The sequence below is a fragment of the Alligator sinensis genome, unplaced genomic scaffold (assembly GCF_000455745.1).
Source record: "Alligator sinensis unplaced genomic scaffold, ASM45574v1 scaffold692_1, whole genome shotgun sequence".
NCBI lineage: Eukaryota > Metazoa > Chordata > Crocodylia > Alligatoridae > Alligator > Alligator sinensis.
The window spans coordinates 1498128-1516595 of NW_005842238.1; the positions used below are offsets into that span (position 1 = coordinate 1498128).

At 44.1% G+C, this 18468-nt stretch overlaps 1 protein-coding gene across 1 annotated transcript in view; it reads left to right on the forward strand.

Moving 5' to 3' along the window:
* Positions 1-18468, forward strand: part of CCDC60 (coiled-coil domain containing 60) — a 147293-nt gene that overhangs the window by 54611 nt on the left and 74214 nt on the right. The window contains exons 2-3 of the mRNA XM_006027371.3: positions 3460-3531; positions 11211-11302. Of these exons, the coding sequence (XP_006027433.1) occupies positions 3460-3531; positions 11211-11302 (164 nt within the window). The remainder of the gene's footprint in view (positions 1-3459; positions 3532-11210; positions 11303-18468) is intronic.

The following is an 18468-nucleotide window of genomic DNA, read 5'->3' on the forward strand; positions in this document are numbered from 1 at the left end:
GAACTGGAGGATGAACATTAAAGTAACTCAAATTTTTTTTGAGTGGACACTTCTCGCCTTATTCTTGAAACATCATGTGTACACAAATTGGATTCTTCTCCATAATATGCAACTCTGCTGCATTCCTGACTTCAGTCTCTGTTCTCTTGAAGAACAAGCATAAACCTTGTGGCAGAATGCCATCTCAATATGGCCAGGCAGCCCCATCCCCATGTGCTTCAGGTAACCCTGGAGTATAACCTGAGCTGGATACATTCCTGAGGGAGGGGGAAACCTGTTCCTGTGGATGTGAGAAGCTACAGGTATCAGGCTGGGAGGGGAGGCGAATGCCCCTGTCACTCTGCCTGGTAACCAGTGATGCATTTCAAAGGTTGGCTGGCAGCCAATATCTGCTGGCCTTTATTGGATCAGGTAAATGAGGTCAGAAGGTCTATATAAGCCAAGACTGCTGGGGGCGGGCAGCCCTGATGAAGACCCAGAGCAGCTGAACGTCTGCAGCTCTCCCTCTCTCTCTCTGTCTCTCGAAATATATGGACACACTATGAACTGCCTGCCTCCAGAGGAAAGCTCTATCAGCCTCTGGATGATGCTTGTGAGACAGCTACTTGAAACCTGCAAACCTGACTAGATGCAGGCAGTCCTCGACTTACAATGTTTTGAGTTACAATGTTTCGCACTTACAACTGTAAATTGACACCGTGTTTCAACTTTATCACATCAGTTTTGACTTACAACGTTTGATCCGATGCGACATCATGCCAGCAAACAAGTTCGCTGTGTTGCTCATCTCCCTGGAGAACATCTGTCCAAACTTGCTTGGACACTTTCTTTAAGAAAGCAGACACAGCTCCTGAAAAACTTGGAGCCAAGTCTCCTGAGAAGACTCCAGCCAAGAACCCTTCAAAAAAAACAACCAAGAGCCCTTCAAAAAGTCCAGTAAAGTCACCTCAAAGAAGTCCTTCCAAATCAATATGATTGCTATTTATGATATAAATACATTAATGTAGCTATATTACTCATTTGTAATTGATTGAGTACAAAATTCTGAGGTATTTGTGGTGAAAATAGGGTATCAGGCTTTGGTTCAGGAATCAATCCCCCATTTATAACATTGTTTCTTATGAGAAAACTGGTTCTGAATTACAACATTTCAATTTAAGATGCAGTTTTCAGGAACCAATTGTGTCGTTAAGTCCAAGGACTGCCTGTATATATCTTGCAGTAACTCAGATGTATGATCAAAGTCTACCCAGCCACACAGTTTGCTCTAAGGTATTTCTCCGATTTTGCTGTACCCTATTCCAAGCCTACTCCTTGTAATCAAGAAAACTCTCCACTGTACCTAGCATGGGAGACTTATTAGGAGACGGTCTAGATTATGCCTTGGGGTCCCCTTGGTCCGGCTGACTAAGGGAGACCACTATTTGTGCTTCAGACTAAGGGAAGCACCCCAAGTTCTTGCAGTGGGTTGAGTACCCTTCCGATCTATAAAGCCTGCGTACCTCAAGAAGCACAGAGCCACTAACAAACTGAGACTCTCGAGTGGTGGCAGCGTTACTCCCAGGATTGTGGATGAGCTCCAGGAAGAGGGTCAGCCAGACATAAGGCACCCCCAGGGAGACACACAGAGCTCGGTAGGTGCAGTGAGTTGGGTGGCTCAGCACAGGAGCACCCCCTACTAGGCTGCCACAAACCTTAATCTGAGTTCCCTTCTTAATGGCAATTTCTAGGGTTCCCCCTACCAGCTTTCCTAGCTTAATTCTCTACTCACTCAGAGCCACTCTACACTTTATCTTTGTAAATGGGAACTAAAAGGTCCTAGCTTGTCTGGTAGAATGACACAACAGAATACTTATTTGTATCTAACATACCCTAAAGCGCATATATACAGGATTGTACATGTAGATGTTCAGGCTTACAGTTATAATTTTACCAGCCTAGATGCATTAGAAACTGAAAAAATTAGGTTGAATTTGGATAGGCAATGCTTTGTCCTACAGGTTTTGATTGCAAAATCAAAACCCAGCAAGGACTGGATCAAAATTAATTTCCAAAATCATGACACTTTTGAAAACCCATTTTGTAGACATCAGTATAATTGTATAGATTATTTAGTATTCATATATCTACTTTTTAAAAATAAATACATTTAGAAAGCAATCACCTCATCAGCAACCAGGAGAAACTTTCCAAAGCAAATAATATTTTATTGTTTATTTAATTACATTAATTTATTAATAAATTTGTTAAATTAATAATTGGACACTACTCTTCAGACTGTGGGGGATGGGAGCAAGGTGGGCTGGCAAGGGACACTGGCGGAGCAGGGCAGGCAACAGACATACAAAGCTTACGGAGAACTCACCCACTGCTACTGCTGTTACCATTGTCCCCCGCTGACCTGGGGGTGGTGGGAGCCCCAGATCTGCTGCTAGCTCACTGCAGCCAGGGGCTGTGGGGACCAGCCACTCAGGGTGCCAGGGTCACCTGGGGACAATGGCAGTGGTGTGCAGATTCCCCTTTTTGGCACCTGTTCCCTGTCTGCCGCTCCCCCACAGGTGTTCCTTGCTGCTCGGAAGTATGTGCTAGGATGCTGTCCCTGCCCAAGTCAACTCCTTGTGCAACATGGCCCCCCAGCTGGAGTGGAGCAGGAGTGGCTCCAGGGTTTCTCTCATGCCTGCAAAAGCTGGAGACAGAGATGGCAGCAAGCAGGTTCCCCCTTCCAGCATTTGCTCCTATCTAGCAGGGGACTTGGAGGGGTGGGGGCAGCCGGGAGCAGGTGCAGGAAATGGAAACATGTCCTCCATTGCTGCTATCCCCTGCTGAGCCTGACACCCCACGCAGCTGCAGCTGGAGTGGGGCAGGAGCAGCTCTGGGACTCCCCTGTACCCGACTCCGCCAGAAACTGTGGCAGCAGCATCTGGTAGAACTTAGAAATAAACTGGTGTTTGGAGACTGGAACATCTGCCTATATTCCACTTCAGGGTTGGCATGAGTCTATATTGGTTGTGTGCAAAAAACACATACCCAAGAATAATGATCTGTCACAATGTATATCTTCAGAAAAGAACATTTACAAGTAAGTACATTCCTGGTCCAAGTTTTAGAAACTGGATTTTTCTTTTAGGTTAAATGCAGTTGGATCAGCTAACAACTTTCCATGAGAAAGTTTATTCTTTAAATACTTTAAGCACTCAAGCGTAGTAATTTAAATGTGCTTGCCTTCTGAATGGTGTTTGTAGATGACACAAATAATATGTTTATGTATGCTGAAATTATTCAACTGGATTGTCTTTCTCCATATGAAAATTAGCTATCATTTATGCTTATTATGAATATTTATAAATTTAGCACAAGAAAACTGACTTGCACAAGTGTATTATAGCTGTTGTCCTTTACTACCCTGATATTTACGACCTGCAGCATAATATGATTACATGCTTTTGACTCGCTTTCTAGGAACCAGCAAAAGAAGATGTCCATGTTCCTCAGGAAGAGATGACTACTACAAAGGATTCCCCCAAGCCAAAGGTGAGTTTAAATTACTCACTAAAACAATTAATCTAACAAGACACTTAGGCAAATGGTTAGCTTTAGACAGAAGGACTTCTATCACTTGTTTAGATACTTGCATATATGAATCAGGGCTTGACTGTCTACTGTACAACATGGTATTATGTTGATGCTTTCGATTTTATTGAAACTAATTTGAAAGTGTGTTAAGAAACCATTTTTTTGCTGCCTGATAAACATTCCAAACCCCAGTTCTCCTGTTCTTAAACTCACTGAAGTCAGCAGAAAGATCGCCTAAGAAATGACTACAGAATCAAGTCCTACTTTGCTAAGAGAACTGTTGCAAGCTTAGCAATATTAGTGTTATTCCATTGTGTTAATTTAAATGTACATGTTTCAAAAGGCAGACACTTAAGCTATATTAAACTCAGCTCAGAAATGGATAACCCATTAAAATTATGCTTTTCATTTCTTTAAATTGATTTATATTGATTTCAGAGTACCTGTAAGCACCATTCATTCAGAAATCTCTAGAGCCAGATTTTTTTACTGGTGCATTTTGGTGTTGCTCCTCTAAGGTCAGTAGAGATACACAGATTTACTCCTGCTGAATATCTAGCCTATAGACAGCTTTTTTTCAGCCTTTACCCAAAGTGACCCAAATCCATTATTTTAAATATTGAAGGTCTTAGAAATATTTAACTCAAATGCCTCCTCCTGCTAAACACAGAACAATTACTGTGGCAAGTCTGCTGCTGTAATTCATCCAAGATCACCCAAGCATATGTTCTAGTTGATGTGTACTTAGTCCTGTCATATAAGTGTGCAGAATTACAGTATAGTTTGTGACTATCTACACAGAAGCAGTTCCAGCGCTATCAATTTAAAGAAAACCTTGGAAGCTGGTTACTGCATTGACCATTCTAATGTACATTTCACTTTCCACATTTGGATTTTACAATCCATCAATAAGCTCCTTTTTTCAGTGTGTGTTAACCTTTTCCTTGGTTTAAATCTGCTAAATCTCCCTTCTGTTTAGCACAAAACTGAATGTGCTATGGAGGATGGAGAATGGAGGATGATTTGATCATGATTTTGCCTCAGTGTAAACGTAACAAAGAGAAAGCAAAAGAGAAAGTGTTGTGTGCAGGGGAAAATCTGAGGGGGAGAAGGGTGCACTAATGCACTTGCACCTTCCTTTGATTCCTGGTCCACTCAAAATTTAAAACCAGCTGCTTGACAGGGGCAGCTGCATTTCTAATCAGGCAGTGCTAAGGAGCTCGATTGACTTCATGGCTCACTATTAGGGACCTACCCAAATCAAGGAGGCAGACAGCCAATTTTGCAGGCAGATCATGGAGCTGACCGCCATTTTTGTGGGCCCCACCACGCCTACTGCTGGCCCCACCCCTAGTGCTGATTAACCAAGACGGTCATCTATTGTACAGCCCTGCCCATTCACCGTGCAGAGAAGCACAGCATAATTCTATATTATTATTATCCATAATTATATACTATAATATTGCATATTATAATATAGAATGTATATAGGAACACATACATACATTTATATATTTTTATTTTATTTATTACATAACTACATACATAGATTACATAAATACACATATATACAATTATCTTATCTATATATATTACATAAATCAGATAACATTACAGAAGAAGACACAGATTTTCCAGCAAACCAAGGCAAAGACAAGATGCTATGAAACACACCATTAAGCATGCTGGAAAGGCAGCTGGCAAGCCTTCAGGGAGCAGCAGAAAAGGGGGTACAGGGAGAGCTGTAAGTCCCCGTTTCCCCCCCCAACTGAGATGCAGCCTCTTTGCTACAACAACCATGCATGAGGCTTCCACTAGTTCTACAGGCATCAAGGAGAGGGGAGCAGTGCCAGTGCCACTGCCTGTGCCTGAGTCTGCATCCCTTCCAAGAGCACCAGCCATAACCTCCCCCACCCTACTACCACCATGACAACAAGCACCAGCACCAGCATGACAGTCTCTTCCGCCCCCATTTCACTTCCCATGCTGAGCCTTCCAGTGCCAGAGGAAGAGCTGGATCTAGATCTGGATCTGAGTGCCCTAGCAAGGGAAATTCTGGGAAAGGACAGGGAATCATCTGAGTTTGTGCTCCATACCCCACAAGTTCCCCTAAAGCCAGGATTCAGGTGGTGCATGCGGGCACTTGGTATGATGGGATCATGAGCACCATGAGCCGCCTGAACCCTGGCCACTCAACTAAGGAGAAGGGCTGTCCATTGACAGCAAGCATCTCCCCAGTGATCAAGGTGACTTCGCTCGCCTTGGGAACATGCCCCCCTTTCTGTTCACCTTTCCCCCACTGTTCCAGGGTGGCCTGCCTCTGCTTTGGGGACACAGGGGCTTTGGAGCAAGAGGGAGACTTCCCTTTGGGCATGATCCTGTTGGTGCCAGGCTGTGGAAGAGAAAGAGAAAAGGGGTGGTGCCTGCGAAGATGCATCGGCATCCCCGTGGTAGTCGTTTGTTTTTTGTTCCCTTGCTCCGGCTGGTTTTGGCTTGGCAGTGCAGGCAGATAGCATATGCGGGATCATCTGCCAGCTCAAAATGATCCCAGACCACACTACCCGCTCGCTTCTGGGGTGCAGGTACATGTGTGACGAAGGAGCTGCACAAGGCAGGTCCGCAGGTGGCCTCACACTTCACCTCGGACATCTGGAGCAGCCGGGGTGGAGATCACAGGGCACTGGTGCAACCAGTCAGGCTGTCGGTGGGCTTTCCTTCAAGATGAGGTGATGGATGAGTCCCACACAGCAACAGAGATCATGAGGGCCATGAATCACTTGGTGCAGGAGTGGCTCATTGGGCAGGGCGAGCTCACCCACTGGTTCATGGTCACCAACAATGGGGCCAATATGGTCAAGGCGGTCTGTGATGCCAACTTCATTGGCGTCCACTGTGTGGCACACAAGTGCAGTTCATAGGCTCATCTGTGAAAAGTGGTTTGTAAATTCCCTTTTGAGGATCAGGCCTGCGAGATTGGAGACAGGTGGCATTCTGTCCTTGTCTTTGGTAGATGTTTGGTGTGTGCTCATTCTGATGCCCAGTTGTTCCTTGGTGTCTCCATGTAATTTCCATTAGGGCACCAAGTGCCCTGATAGAGATATGTATTGTATTATGAAAATATCTCCACACTGGAAATATTGTTGGCAAGTTTTGCATGTCTTGTCATAGCATAGCCTTGATCCATTCGGTGTGTTTTGGGCTGTAGGTAGTTGGCTTCTGGTGGTGAGGTTAGCAAGGTTCAGTGCTTGTTTGAATTTACAAACCACTTTTCACAGACGAGCCTCTAAACTGCACGTCATCAACATCCTAGGTACAGAAACTCACGGACTCAATATAGACATTGGAATTCTGACACACTACAACCTGCCGGACATCTGACTCCCCAGGTACCTCTCCACTATTCCCTGTGCTGCTACACCCCCCTTCCTCCCCACCCCAGCCTGTCCCTCACCCCTTGATGCCTCCATTTCCATTTTTACTGACTGACTTTCTTGCCTGCAGTGCATGCGAGCCTCTGGCTTCTTTACTATTCCTTCCATTCAGGAGCAGCACACACACAAACTGCAGGTGCTTCCTCAGCCTGACAAAGGGTTTTCCAATCCAAAACCTTGCTAAGATATATTTCTCTAACTGTTCATTTGGTCTACTAAAAGATACCAGATTGAGCCAAAGAACCTTGTCTGCCAGTGCCATGTCCTTAGCCCAACATCCCTAGCACCTGTCCCCAGTCAGCTGACCAGAAGGACGCAGGGCCCGGGGCACATATAAGCCCCAGGGCTGGGGCTGGCAGGGAGAGTTCTCTGGCAACTGCTGGAGAAGAAGCTTCTGCAGGAGAGGAAAGAAAGGCTCTGTGACAGTTTCGCTGCCTGAGATGTTGCTAGTGCTACTGTGCTGCTTACTAAGTTATTACCTGTTGTTATTTAAAGTGGTGGACCAGTCTGAGTCTGTAGGGGAGGAGGAAGCCTCATTGGGGCACGCTACCATGTTGTGTAGGGGCCCCAGCGCCAGTGAGGTTGCACCTTAACACACACAAAGTCACACATCACGAGTTTTGCTTGTCAGCAGCTTGAGGTGCAGTTTTTCAGAAGTCCCTGCATGTATCTCTTTGAAACCTGGCAGGCTTCGTGGCTTCAGAAGGGGCTACCATCTCTGCTGTTTTCATCCAAATCTGCCAAAAAATGACAACGTTATAGGCAGTTTCATGATTCCCTATTATTGCCTATGGGCAAAACATCAAAATAGCATTGATACAGAGAAACAGTTTTGACAAAACGAAACGGAACAGTGCTTTGACATGAAATGAAACTCAAAACAAAACACTGTCCTGTCAAAACGAAACGGTGCTGTTTCACACAGCCCTAATGGGCATCCCCTATCTGTGGCTTTTGGCATACTGGGGACTTGAAGATGGAGGTTCCTGGCTAACAGGTCTTGCTTCTCTGTTCATGGTCAAACTAGTTACCATATTTGGGGTCAGGAAGGAGTTTTGTCCCATGGCCAGATTGGTATAGACTCTGGGTATTTTTGAAGTGGCAGATAAGGCAGGATGCAGAAAGCAGAGCAGCAGACCAGGTAGGGGAAAGGGATCAGTGACACTCAGGTAGTTCATACAGCTAATTTGTAGCATGCGTGCTAAAAAGGTTAGCCCCTACTGTTTAAAACAAACAACAAATAAGATTCCAAAAAGCATATCTTTGAGATTATAAAAGTTTTATGAGAGTGTCAGATGTCCAGTTTAGAATCACTTCGATTATAAATGCTGCTGTTCATAAAAAGCATTGGCTGGCCTCTCTGTACTGATGCAATGCGTTTTGTTTGGTACAGAGAGACTGAGACAGGAGCTAAAACCTTCCTCTTAAATTATGCATTACTTTTTTTTCCCTGCAAACCTTTAATGTGTGCAAGGAAGAAAATCTCCTACTGCATACTTTCTAAGGAGCATAGTAAAGAAACCCCTTTTGCTCCTATGGATTTTAGGCAATCAACCCTAGAATAATCTCTCTCCTGTGCACCTCTGCAGGACTTTAGGAGATGCATAGGTCTGCAGCCAATTCCCATGTATACTTTGGGTATTTCTGCATAACACAATGTAGTGCGATGCAGAGATCTGAGCCAGCTTGTGTACAAGAAGCTGTATCTGCAAGGCACTACATTGTACTATGTAGACATACCGTTTGTCTCTGTCCAGGGACACCCACATTATACGTTGCAGTGAACAACAAATTTACTCATGCATTCATGCACAGTTAGCCCTGCTTTCATTACATGAATTACAAGATTAACAAAAAATATGGAAAAAGTAATGCATGTGCATGTGCATAGCATGCAGTTTTAAAAGGATGATAACAGTGAAATAAAAATAGATTTTCTCTGGAACGCTCAAAGATACTACTTTTAAGTGAGAGTTAGTTCCATGACACGTATGAACTTTTTATCTTCTATATCAGAGGTTGGCAATTATTTCAACTGGAAAGCCACTTAACGAGTTTTGGTGAACTGTCAAGGGCTGTGTGGCAGGGCACTGTTGGTGCCTGCCACTTAAAGATCAGACCCAAGCAGCCAGCAGGTGCTTGATTGTGGCAGCCATTTTAGATCCCTGGCTGCCTATATAAATAGCATCAGGCTGGCAGGCCAAGCAGCAACATAACCTAGCTGCAAGGCTGCTGGTATTGTCTTGGAGGTAAGGGAGGAGCTGTAGGGGATGGCTTGGAGACTCCTAGTCCTGGGCATGACCTAAAACTGTACCCTGCCAGGAGTGGGTGGCCTGGTGGGGCTCTCAGTGGTGTGGGAGCCCCCAGGAAATGCCAAGCCAGTTACCACCCCAGTGAAAAGTGGATCAGGGTGCCTTAACCCCAGCTCCCACAACTGGGTGGGTCACCTGCTACTAGGGCCCAGAGAGCAGACCCCAGAGGAGAGAGTGGGGCTAGAGACTCAGACCTGATAGAGAGAGTACCCTTGGCTGGTCAATGCTGGGGCCAGGACCAGAATGGTCAAAAGGGCCAGGGACCCACTGCGAGGGATGCCTGGAAGCTAAGAGGGCCTGGGATTTCTGACTGGCCTTGGAGGTGAGGCCAGGGCCTGTATGGCCAAAGGTCCCAGGGGGATGCCACCTGAGAGGAGAAAATTGTTTCAGGGAGCTAGATAGCCTGAATGAAGGCAGGGTAGGCCGCCAGAATGGAGGGATCTCAGAGGGGTCCTGATTAGAGAAGTCTGGGGCCCAGTGTGGGGCTGGTGAGATTAACATCAACAGATGCCATCTGCGAGGCATGGGCTGCAGTGTAGGGGAGGTACAGAGCCGCAGATAGTGCCCCCTGACTCAGGGCAAGAAATGGGCAGCCTCCCACCTAATTAAGATCATTAACCAATTAACAACAAGGCATGGCAGGAGAGAAGGCAGGCAGTTGGCCCAGAAACAGGTGGGTGGGCCAAAGGTGAATCAGCACTGAGAAGAACCCCCCTGTTACAGGCTGCAAGGATTTATGTGCGTTTGTTAGAGGTGTTAGCAGTGATTGCATAATAGCTCAAAATACAGTCTTACTCTTGTATATTGTGTGGCGGGGGTAAGGGGGTGTTTGTGGGGGATGTTGGGAAGTGGGTAAGTGTGTGTGGGGGGGTATGGGTGTGGTCAGTGGGGTGTGGGAGGGAGGGTTAGGGTGGGTGTTTGTATGGTGGGGGGTGGGAGTGTGTGGGGGGGATATGGGGGTCTGTGGGTGTGTAGGGGATGAGGGTGGGGGGGGCTGTGGGGGGGGGTGGGGATGTGCTTGAGGTTATGGTGAGGGTGGGGTATGTGGGTGTGTGTATGTGGGCCGCAAGGAGGTCCTCAGAGTGCATGGAGTGTGCGAATCCCTGGAGCTGCATGTGGTGGCATAACTCACAGTTGCTGCACTCCCATCCCAGTCCCCAGTTTCACGTGGTGGCAGCATGACCAGCCCAACCCAGCCCCATAGCATGCAGCTCCTGCATTCTTGCAGCATGGGGGGCCAGCCCAACTTAGCCCCATAGTACATGGTTCCACACACTCCCACCCCCTTTTCCCCAGTGGGAGGCCCTGGCTCTGGCCCTGGCCCTGGCCCTGGCCTGATGGGGCACTTACCTGAATGTCCATGCTCGCTGGCAGGGAGGCTGGGAACAGCCATGGGCTGTCTCTAACACCCCTTAGCTCAGGGCTGGGGTGGGTCAGGCAAGGCTGGGGTGAGGGTTGGTTGTTTAGCAACCAGAGCTGTATGTCCTGTACAGAGTCACTGGCTTGCAGAGGGGCACCCCATGGCCAGGGTTTACAGAGGGGCCCCGCAGGCCAGATGGAATTGTCTGGCAGGCTGGATCTGGACCACGGGCTGTGTTTTGCCCGCCTCTGAGCTATAACTTTTTAACTGTAGAGTTAGTCAAAAATGTTGTGAGAACTTTTTTTTTGCCTTGTAATGGGGAAAACATATATTTTTATGTACGCTTTAAGAATATGACAGACAGAAATGTAGCCTGTCAGATATCAGGTAAGGATTTCAAAAAGTATTAGTGATTAAAAGCAGAAGGTTAGAATGGAAACTAGCATGCATCCTCAACATTGGATGCCACTTCTGTCCCAGTCGTAATGAAATATTTTCACTAGCATAATTTCTTTTCCTTTTCATTATCTCCAGTCTGCTCCACAGGAAAGTCTGAAGAAACCTGCTCAATTCAAGCAACTAGAAAAGAATCTGAGGACTCTCAGTAAAGATCTTACTCATACAAGGTAAAAATGTGACAGAAAGTGGCCATTTCAGAGCCACAGGTAGAAAGAAGAGGGATTTATTGAGCAGCAGTAGCAGCAATAAGGTTAAGAGTGTAATAGGCAGCTATCCCAAGAGTTCAGAAAAAGGAATATATTACTCTGTTTGTATAACATTGACACTTACTTCTAATGTTATCGTCTTAACATAAGGTTAACAAACAAAACATTAAGAATGTGTCAAGAATGGAATAGAAAACAATAGAGAAATTATTATAATGCCACTGTAGGAATGAATATATGCATTCATTTAGAATAATCTGTTTCATTCCCATCTCAAACATAGAGGTATAACAACTTTCTACTTCTGGCTGAGTCCTGCTAGTGTATTATCACTAAACTATTATAACGAGGGTTCCTGGTTTTCTCTGATTTAAAAAAATCCCCAATCTTTAGCTTAAAAAAAAATTCCCAAATCCACATTTTTCTATGATCAAAATGAAACGCCATATATATATCTATGTATTAGTAGCATTTCATTTTCATCACAGAAGAATGTGGATTTTGGGTTACTTTTTTAACCCCAAAACTGGTTGGGTGTGTTGTTTTGGTTTTTTTTATCAATGGAAACCAGGATCCCTGGTTGTAACCAAACGCAACTTTTGGATCCTGTGTGCTTTTTAGAGAGTAGAATCTGGACAAGAGCAAATTGCATGCTTTATCTTTGCCTCCAATGTCAGCTTCCAGTATGTAGACTCCCTGTCTGATCCATGCTGTGAGATGTGAGATTGCAGTCCAGTTGTCCAGAAACCAGGACAACTCTCAAGCTTCCTCAGTCACTTATGTGTGCTTCCCAAGAGCTCGGCCTTCATGGGCACTCTGGGTTCTAGTTTCTCTCTCTGGAGATGTAGTAAACAGATCAACAAGATTGAACCTCCTTGATGCATACCACAAGTGTTTTGATCTCACCTCCTGATTGCAAAGCAGATGTACCCCCAGGTACCATTCGTTATATTTGTTCAGTAATAACTTAAGTAGTTCTTAAACTGCATTTGTATAGTCTTTTAAAATGTTTTCCTGGAAACTTCTAACTTTCTAAATGTGACTGTTAATGTTAACTTAGAAAAAAAAATTAACAGCTTTTGCAACTAAAACAACAAGCAGTTGTATAGAAAAGATGATTTACTCCTGACAGGGCTTAGTTATAACCTGCTGCAAATAAACACTGACAAATTACCACTGGCAATCCCAGCAGCATACAGATTACACAAGTGTTTACAACAAGGTCTGTAGACTTAAAGTCTCTGAAAGCATTTTCTACACAACAATTGCCAAATTAAAGCAAGGAGCAATAAGGAAGACAGATCATTAGTCCAAGGAACAGATAATTTCTTAGGTTAAACCTGGAAAATTTGGGGGTTTTTTTATTGCTGAAAGGTTTTATTAACAATATATATTAAAAACAAAGATTTTATGACCTGCAACATTAGCATAAGTTTATAATTGCACAAAAGTTGAAAAACTCAGAGCTATACTTCTCAAAGTAAATGTAACTATCCTCTTGGAACACATTATAGTGCAACTAGAACACTAAAGCTAGGTACAGATGTTATACTTAATGTGTGTTAAGTGCTTTAAAGTCATAACAGGACAGACGTTCATGGCATTTAAAGAGTTTTAGAGCAGGATCTGCCATTTTTAAGTTAACCCTCGATGGATGTGGTATTTGATTAAACCACTTGAGGTTAGAGCACTTTTTTTGAACATCTGTACCATATCCATCGTACTTCAGCATGTAATTTTGCTGTCATGGCAGGGGCCCCTCACTGGGTGGCTTGCTAGCCTCAGCTAGTGCTCATCTGCTTCAGAGCACTTCAGGGGAGAGGGAGGAAATGGAGCCTCTCTGCCATGTGGACCCAGCTCAGACCCCACCAACCCCTGTGCCCACAAGCTTGGAGGGCATCTCCCAGCTGCAGCCAGGCTGTGCCACTTTTATCGCACTGGAAACAGAGAGGCTCCATTTCTCCTCCCCCCCCCCCCCCCCCCCCCCGGCCCAGTTCCTGGCATGGCAAAAAGCCAGGCCAGTCAGCCCTGTGCTGGAGTTTCTAGCTGCCATTGTCAGGAGGCTTAGGGGACGGGGGCGGGGAAAGGAGCCCCCCACCGCAAAGGCCACCTCACAGCTTGCTGGCTGGCATCTCGGTGGGGGGGGAGATCTGGGCTGTGTCCACATGGCAGGGAACTCCCATCGCAGCCACTCGACAGCTACAGCCAAGAGTTGCAGCGGAGGACTGCCCGATCCAGCCCAGCTTATCATCCTTGCCAAAAACTGGGGCAAGCAGGGGGAGGAAGGAGCCCCCTTACAGTACAGATCCACCCCCACCACCCAAGACACCAGCCAAAAAACTGTGGTGGGGGTGCTCCCTTTCCTCACCCACCTACCCAAGCCTCCTGACAACAGCAGCCAGAAGCCGCAGCACGGGGCTGCTCAGCCCAGCTTTTCACCACACTTGGAACTGGGGCCAGGTGAGGAAAAGACTCCCCCTGTCATGAGAGGGCACCCCCCCCTACATACAGTTTGCTGGCTGGAGTCTCAGGGTGGGGCCAGTCCAGGTCCATATGCAGGGGTCATCCATTCCCCCCTGCCCCCTCCTCCATGACCCAGTTCCTGGCCTGGTGAAAAGCCAGGCTGGGCAGCCCTGGACTACAGCTCCTGGCTGCAGCTGTCAAGAGGCTGGGGTGAGGGGGTTGGCGACAGGGAGCCATCCTGCTGCATGGACCTGGCCTGCCCCCCCCGCCTCCCCCTCTGCAGCTCCCCAGCCAGCAAGCTCTGGGGGGGTGGAATCTTGTGGTGGGGGAGCTAGCTAGTGGGGAGGGGCTGGGGAGAAGGGCCTGCACTGAGCTGCCCCCCCCTTTCATTGCCCCCTGTCTTCCCTGCCCCATTATCATGGTTAAGTCCTAATGACATTTAGCATCATAAACTTGGTAACAAAATATTTGTTAAAACCAAACAGCAATAAATACAATGTCTATCATCAAAGTTGGAAAGACCAGTTTGATAAGACATGACTCATTTGCCTGAAATGTGTTGTTAGTTCTGTTAGATTGGCTGTCTGCATTCATTATTCACAGTTAAATTTCAGTGCGATTGTCACTTGGAGGTCAAATTACAGGGTTTTTTGATGGTAAACCCCCTCAGCTTAGTTTTGGTTATTGAGTTTTGGGATACATCTACATTGAACTAGTCTTGTTCCAAATTGCTGTTTAGTTTTGAACATTCTGCAGCGCACAAATGACCATCAGGGGACTGGATCCGATGATCTCATGAGGTCCCTTCCAGCCCTAAATTTCTGTGACTCTGTGAATCGCATGACATCATTCTTAGAAGTCTCGGTAGAGAGAGGTCCATGATTGATTGGGCGTGGAGAGTGAAAACTACCTCCTTTTCCCACAGATGATGTTTAACAAACTAGGATGAGTCTTACTCTAAGGTAGGATTGAAAAGCATGCCTTTCCTAAACTATGTCAGTTTTGTAGATCAGGTTAGAACTTTCTCTTCCGGGGCTCTCAATTTTACATTTTTAAATTGCTGAAAATTAAAATGAGTATATCAGAGCTAAAGATTCTCTGAACTTTACAGAGGATCTGAACCTAGTAAAACCCATGTGATTGGATTTATATGCCCATATGCCTGAGAATTGGAGAAGGGGCTAGTGCAGGTACTAGACAACCCAAAGTGCTCTGGGTGGATCTGATTGCAGCTGTTATAAAAGACATTTTGCTGAGGAGAAGTCTTTTTCTAGGGAAGCCTCAAAGAGGAATCTCTGAAATAAGCCAGTTCTATATAGACGGTTGCATAATATGTGCTTCAAGACTGACATTCTAGTTCATTTCATACAAAAAAATCTGAACCTGGGTACATAAAAACTGACCCAGAGGGGGCTTGGCTGAAACAAGTGGACCCAGTGATTTTTATTACTAGTTACAACAGGGCTAAACAAAAGATGCTTATAATAAGTGACTTAAGGTTGTAGAATGTTTGGACTTGGCCAGCCTAGCAGTATTATGTTTCGAATTAGCTTTTCTTTGGGAATACTGTCAGCAAAGTTCAAAAGTTTCTCTCAGATATAGTGGATATTTTAATAGCGGTTTGTAGATCCATCATTTTAGAGAGCCCTCAAGTGCAAATTGTACTTATAAAAGCACTAGAGTGTTGGTCCTGGAGAGTAGTATGTAACTTTTTTATACAGAACTGGCAGGCATCTGTTAAAAGCCCCATCATTATACTACAGATCTCACCCAGAGAGAGTAACTGAGGGATTTCAGCAGCATAAAAAAAACTCAAAGGCCAGGCTTGCATGTTTTTGTTTTTCATAATGGTTTACCATGTAAAAATAAATATTAATGCAGTTTGGTGTGTTTAGGCCAGACTATATGGGGGGGAAAAAACAAAAGTGTACAATTTTGCTTTTGCCCCCCAGCGTGCTCCAGGTAGTATGACAGTAGTGTGTTAGGGATGCTTGATGATCTAATGGTACGGGCAATGGAGTATGAATCAAGAGGATGGTGATTCTAAGACTTGGCTGAGCCACTAACTCTTTTTATGACCTTGTGCAAATCATTTGATCTCTTTTCACCTCTGTCAAGAGCACTGTAAATTGGTACTGGAAACTAAATGATGCATCTGAACTGAGCTCTCCTGTATAAATATATATCTTTTTAAATTGGCATGGACAGCACAATGTGTATGAGGATGTCATGTCCGTTGTGACTGAAAGCCAAAAATATTTTGTTGTGGTGGAGTTTCTTCCACCATCTTCAGTAAAACCTAAAAGTTATTAAGTTAAATGTAACTGAATTAAATAATATTTCTATTAATATTTTTATTGATTTTTCTTTTCCTAATCTCTTAAAATGTGGATGTATTTAACTGAGAAATCTAATAAAACTTATCACTTGTATATGTGTACATACAAAATATTAATTAGTTAATCTTCATAACGCCCCAGAAGGGAGACAGATGAGTAGGCAAGTATTAGTAACCCCATCGGTAAACTGGGAAAACTGAATAGGAAGATTAGATGAATAACAAGATTATTTAAAAAAGTCAAGATTGCAACCAAGGTGTTGGAAATTAAAGTGCTTTGCTTATTTCTCACTGGTGTTTCTATTTCTCTGACTTTTTTTCTTTAAAGCAGCCTACTAAATGTAAAGATTTCAGGAAAAAGGTTTTTTTAGATCATCTTCTAGCACATCCAAGGGAACGAGTGCAGGATTTGTTTCCTACAAAATGGGTACATCTACACAAGATGCTAACTGCACAGGATCTATATAATAGTGTACAGTAGCACGTTACAGCACCAACAGTGCTAATATACTATTGCACAATATTATTAGGCAGTAGCATGTCATATAGATGTGCCCAATATTGAACATTTTGCTTACTCTTATTTTAACTGAAGACATTTCTCAGTTTCTCATATTACTTTGAAACGATTAGAATTGTATTATAATCATTTAATCGTATCATATGCCATAAAATTATATTGAACACAAAATTAGCGTAAGTACAATTAATTTACTTTCACTTCTACTCACTTCCACTGTACTTTTCTGTATATCATATAAGCATTGAAATGTTTTGATTCCCATTATATGCATTTTGGAAACCATATACCAACCACTTATCTTGATTACTTGAATGATGTTGTTTTATCTAAATCCACCATGCAGAGAAATAACAATGCCAAAAGAGGAGTAATGACCCAATAGCCCTACTGAAAACAAATATTTGAGATAGGAACCTGTGGACTGGTGCAAACTCTGGTTTAGATAATTGCATCACTAATCAGGATCCTAAATGTGTAGGAATACATCTGGATAATAACTGCAGCATGCGGGAAAGGAGATAGCTGAGAAAAGAAAAAGCAGGGGGAAAAAGAAATGTTTTGAACATGAGCCACTAGCAGCCATGAGGCACCTTTGCTGCTGCCTTTCCTTCTTATGACAGAAAATAAATATTTGCTAAAAGTTACGAGCTAGGGACAGGCACTCAATTCCCGCAGTGTTGGACATTTCCCAGAAATTTTCCAGAAGTCTGAAGTGTTGGAAAATATGGTGAGAAGGAAGAGCACATATGCGTTTCAGCCTCTTGGCTGGAGAGCAACAGAGTTGCCGCAAGTGCTCCAGCCAGAGGGCAATAGGGAGCTACTTCTTTGCTTTTAAGGTCTGCTTAAGATATGAAAAAACGTAATTAAAATAATGATAACCTGTAATTTTGACATCACACCCTCTTAAAACCATATTCTTTCAAACATGCGCAATATTTTTCCTTCAATACCCTCAGTGACACGAAAAAGGACATAGTAGGCAGAGCAGCTGTTCATCCTAGTCATCTGTTGTCAGTCTTCAGTCCTTCCCTTTTTCTTTCTCCCTCATGCACTTAAAGTACTGTTTGTGCTCCCTGTTGATTGTTGCACTCATGATTTTACAACTCATTGGTTGTGTTAGGTCACTTTAGACAGAACTCTGTCAGTTAAAAAAACATCAGATGCCTGTGTCAAAATGCAATTAGGAGTTTACTTGTCTGTGTGCAGGCAGAAAAAGCTAAACCAACTGAAGAATCTGTAGCTGATGATCTGTTCTCTTTCTTTGTAAGTCAGAGCTTCTCAACTTCTTTAAGTGAGGACTGAATCTGAGTTCCTATAAAGAAGTTCTGATTGACATAACCAAGTATTTGTCAGTGTAAGGTCCAATGGATAGAGCACATTACAGTAGTAGAGACAAAGCCTTTGTCCTTCAGCATTCAAATACCTTTCTAACTTTGAGCAAAGCGTTACGTTTTCAGTTCTGCAGCAGAACATCTTCTTTGCTATTTTTACTAAAACTAAGCAAACTCAAGCACAGAGACTTTGAAATGACATCCAGCTCTAAGAGAGATCCTTTCTTACTGCTCTGCTCCTATGACATCTCTAAATGTGATCCAAAAATAATGTTCAGTAATCCACAGTTGGGAAAGGAGTTACTGTTTGAGAAACAAAAGAGCAGAAGTCTTTATAACTAATCATAAATTATTGAAAGATATATGAACACATATCAAAAAAGGTAACTTAAGCATTCAAGGTCTGCACCTCTGAATCCAGAAAGACATGAATGATAAATCACACATGATGCTCAGCTCACCCAGAAAGAGT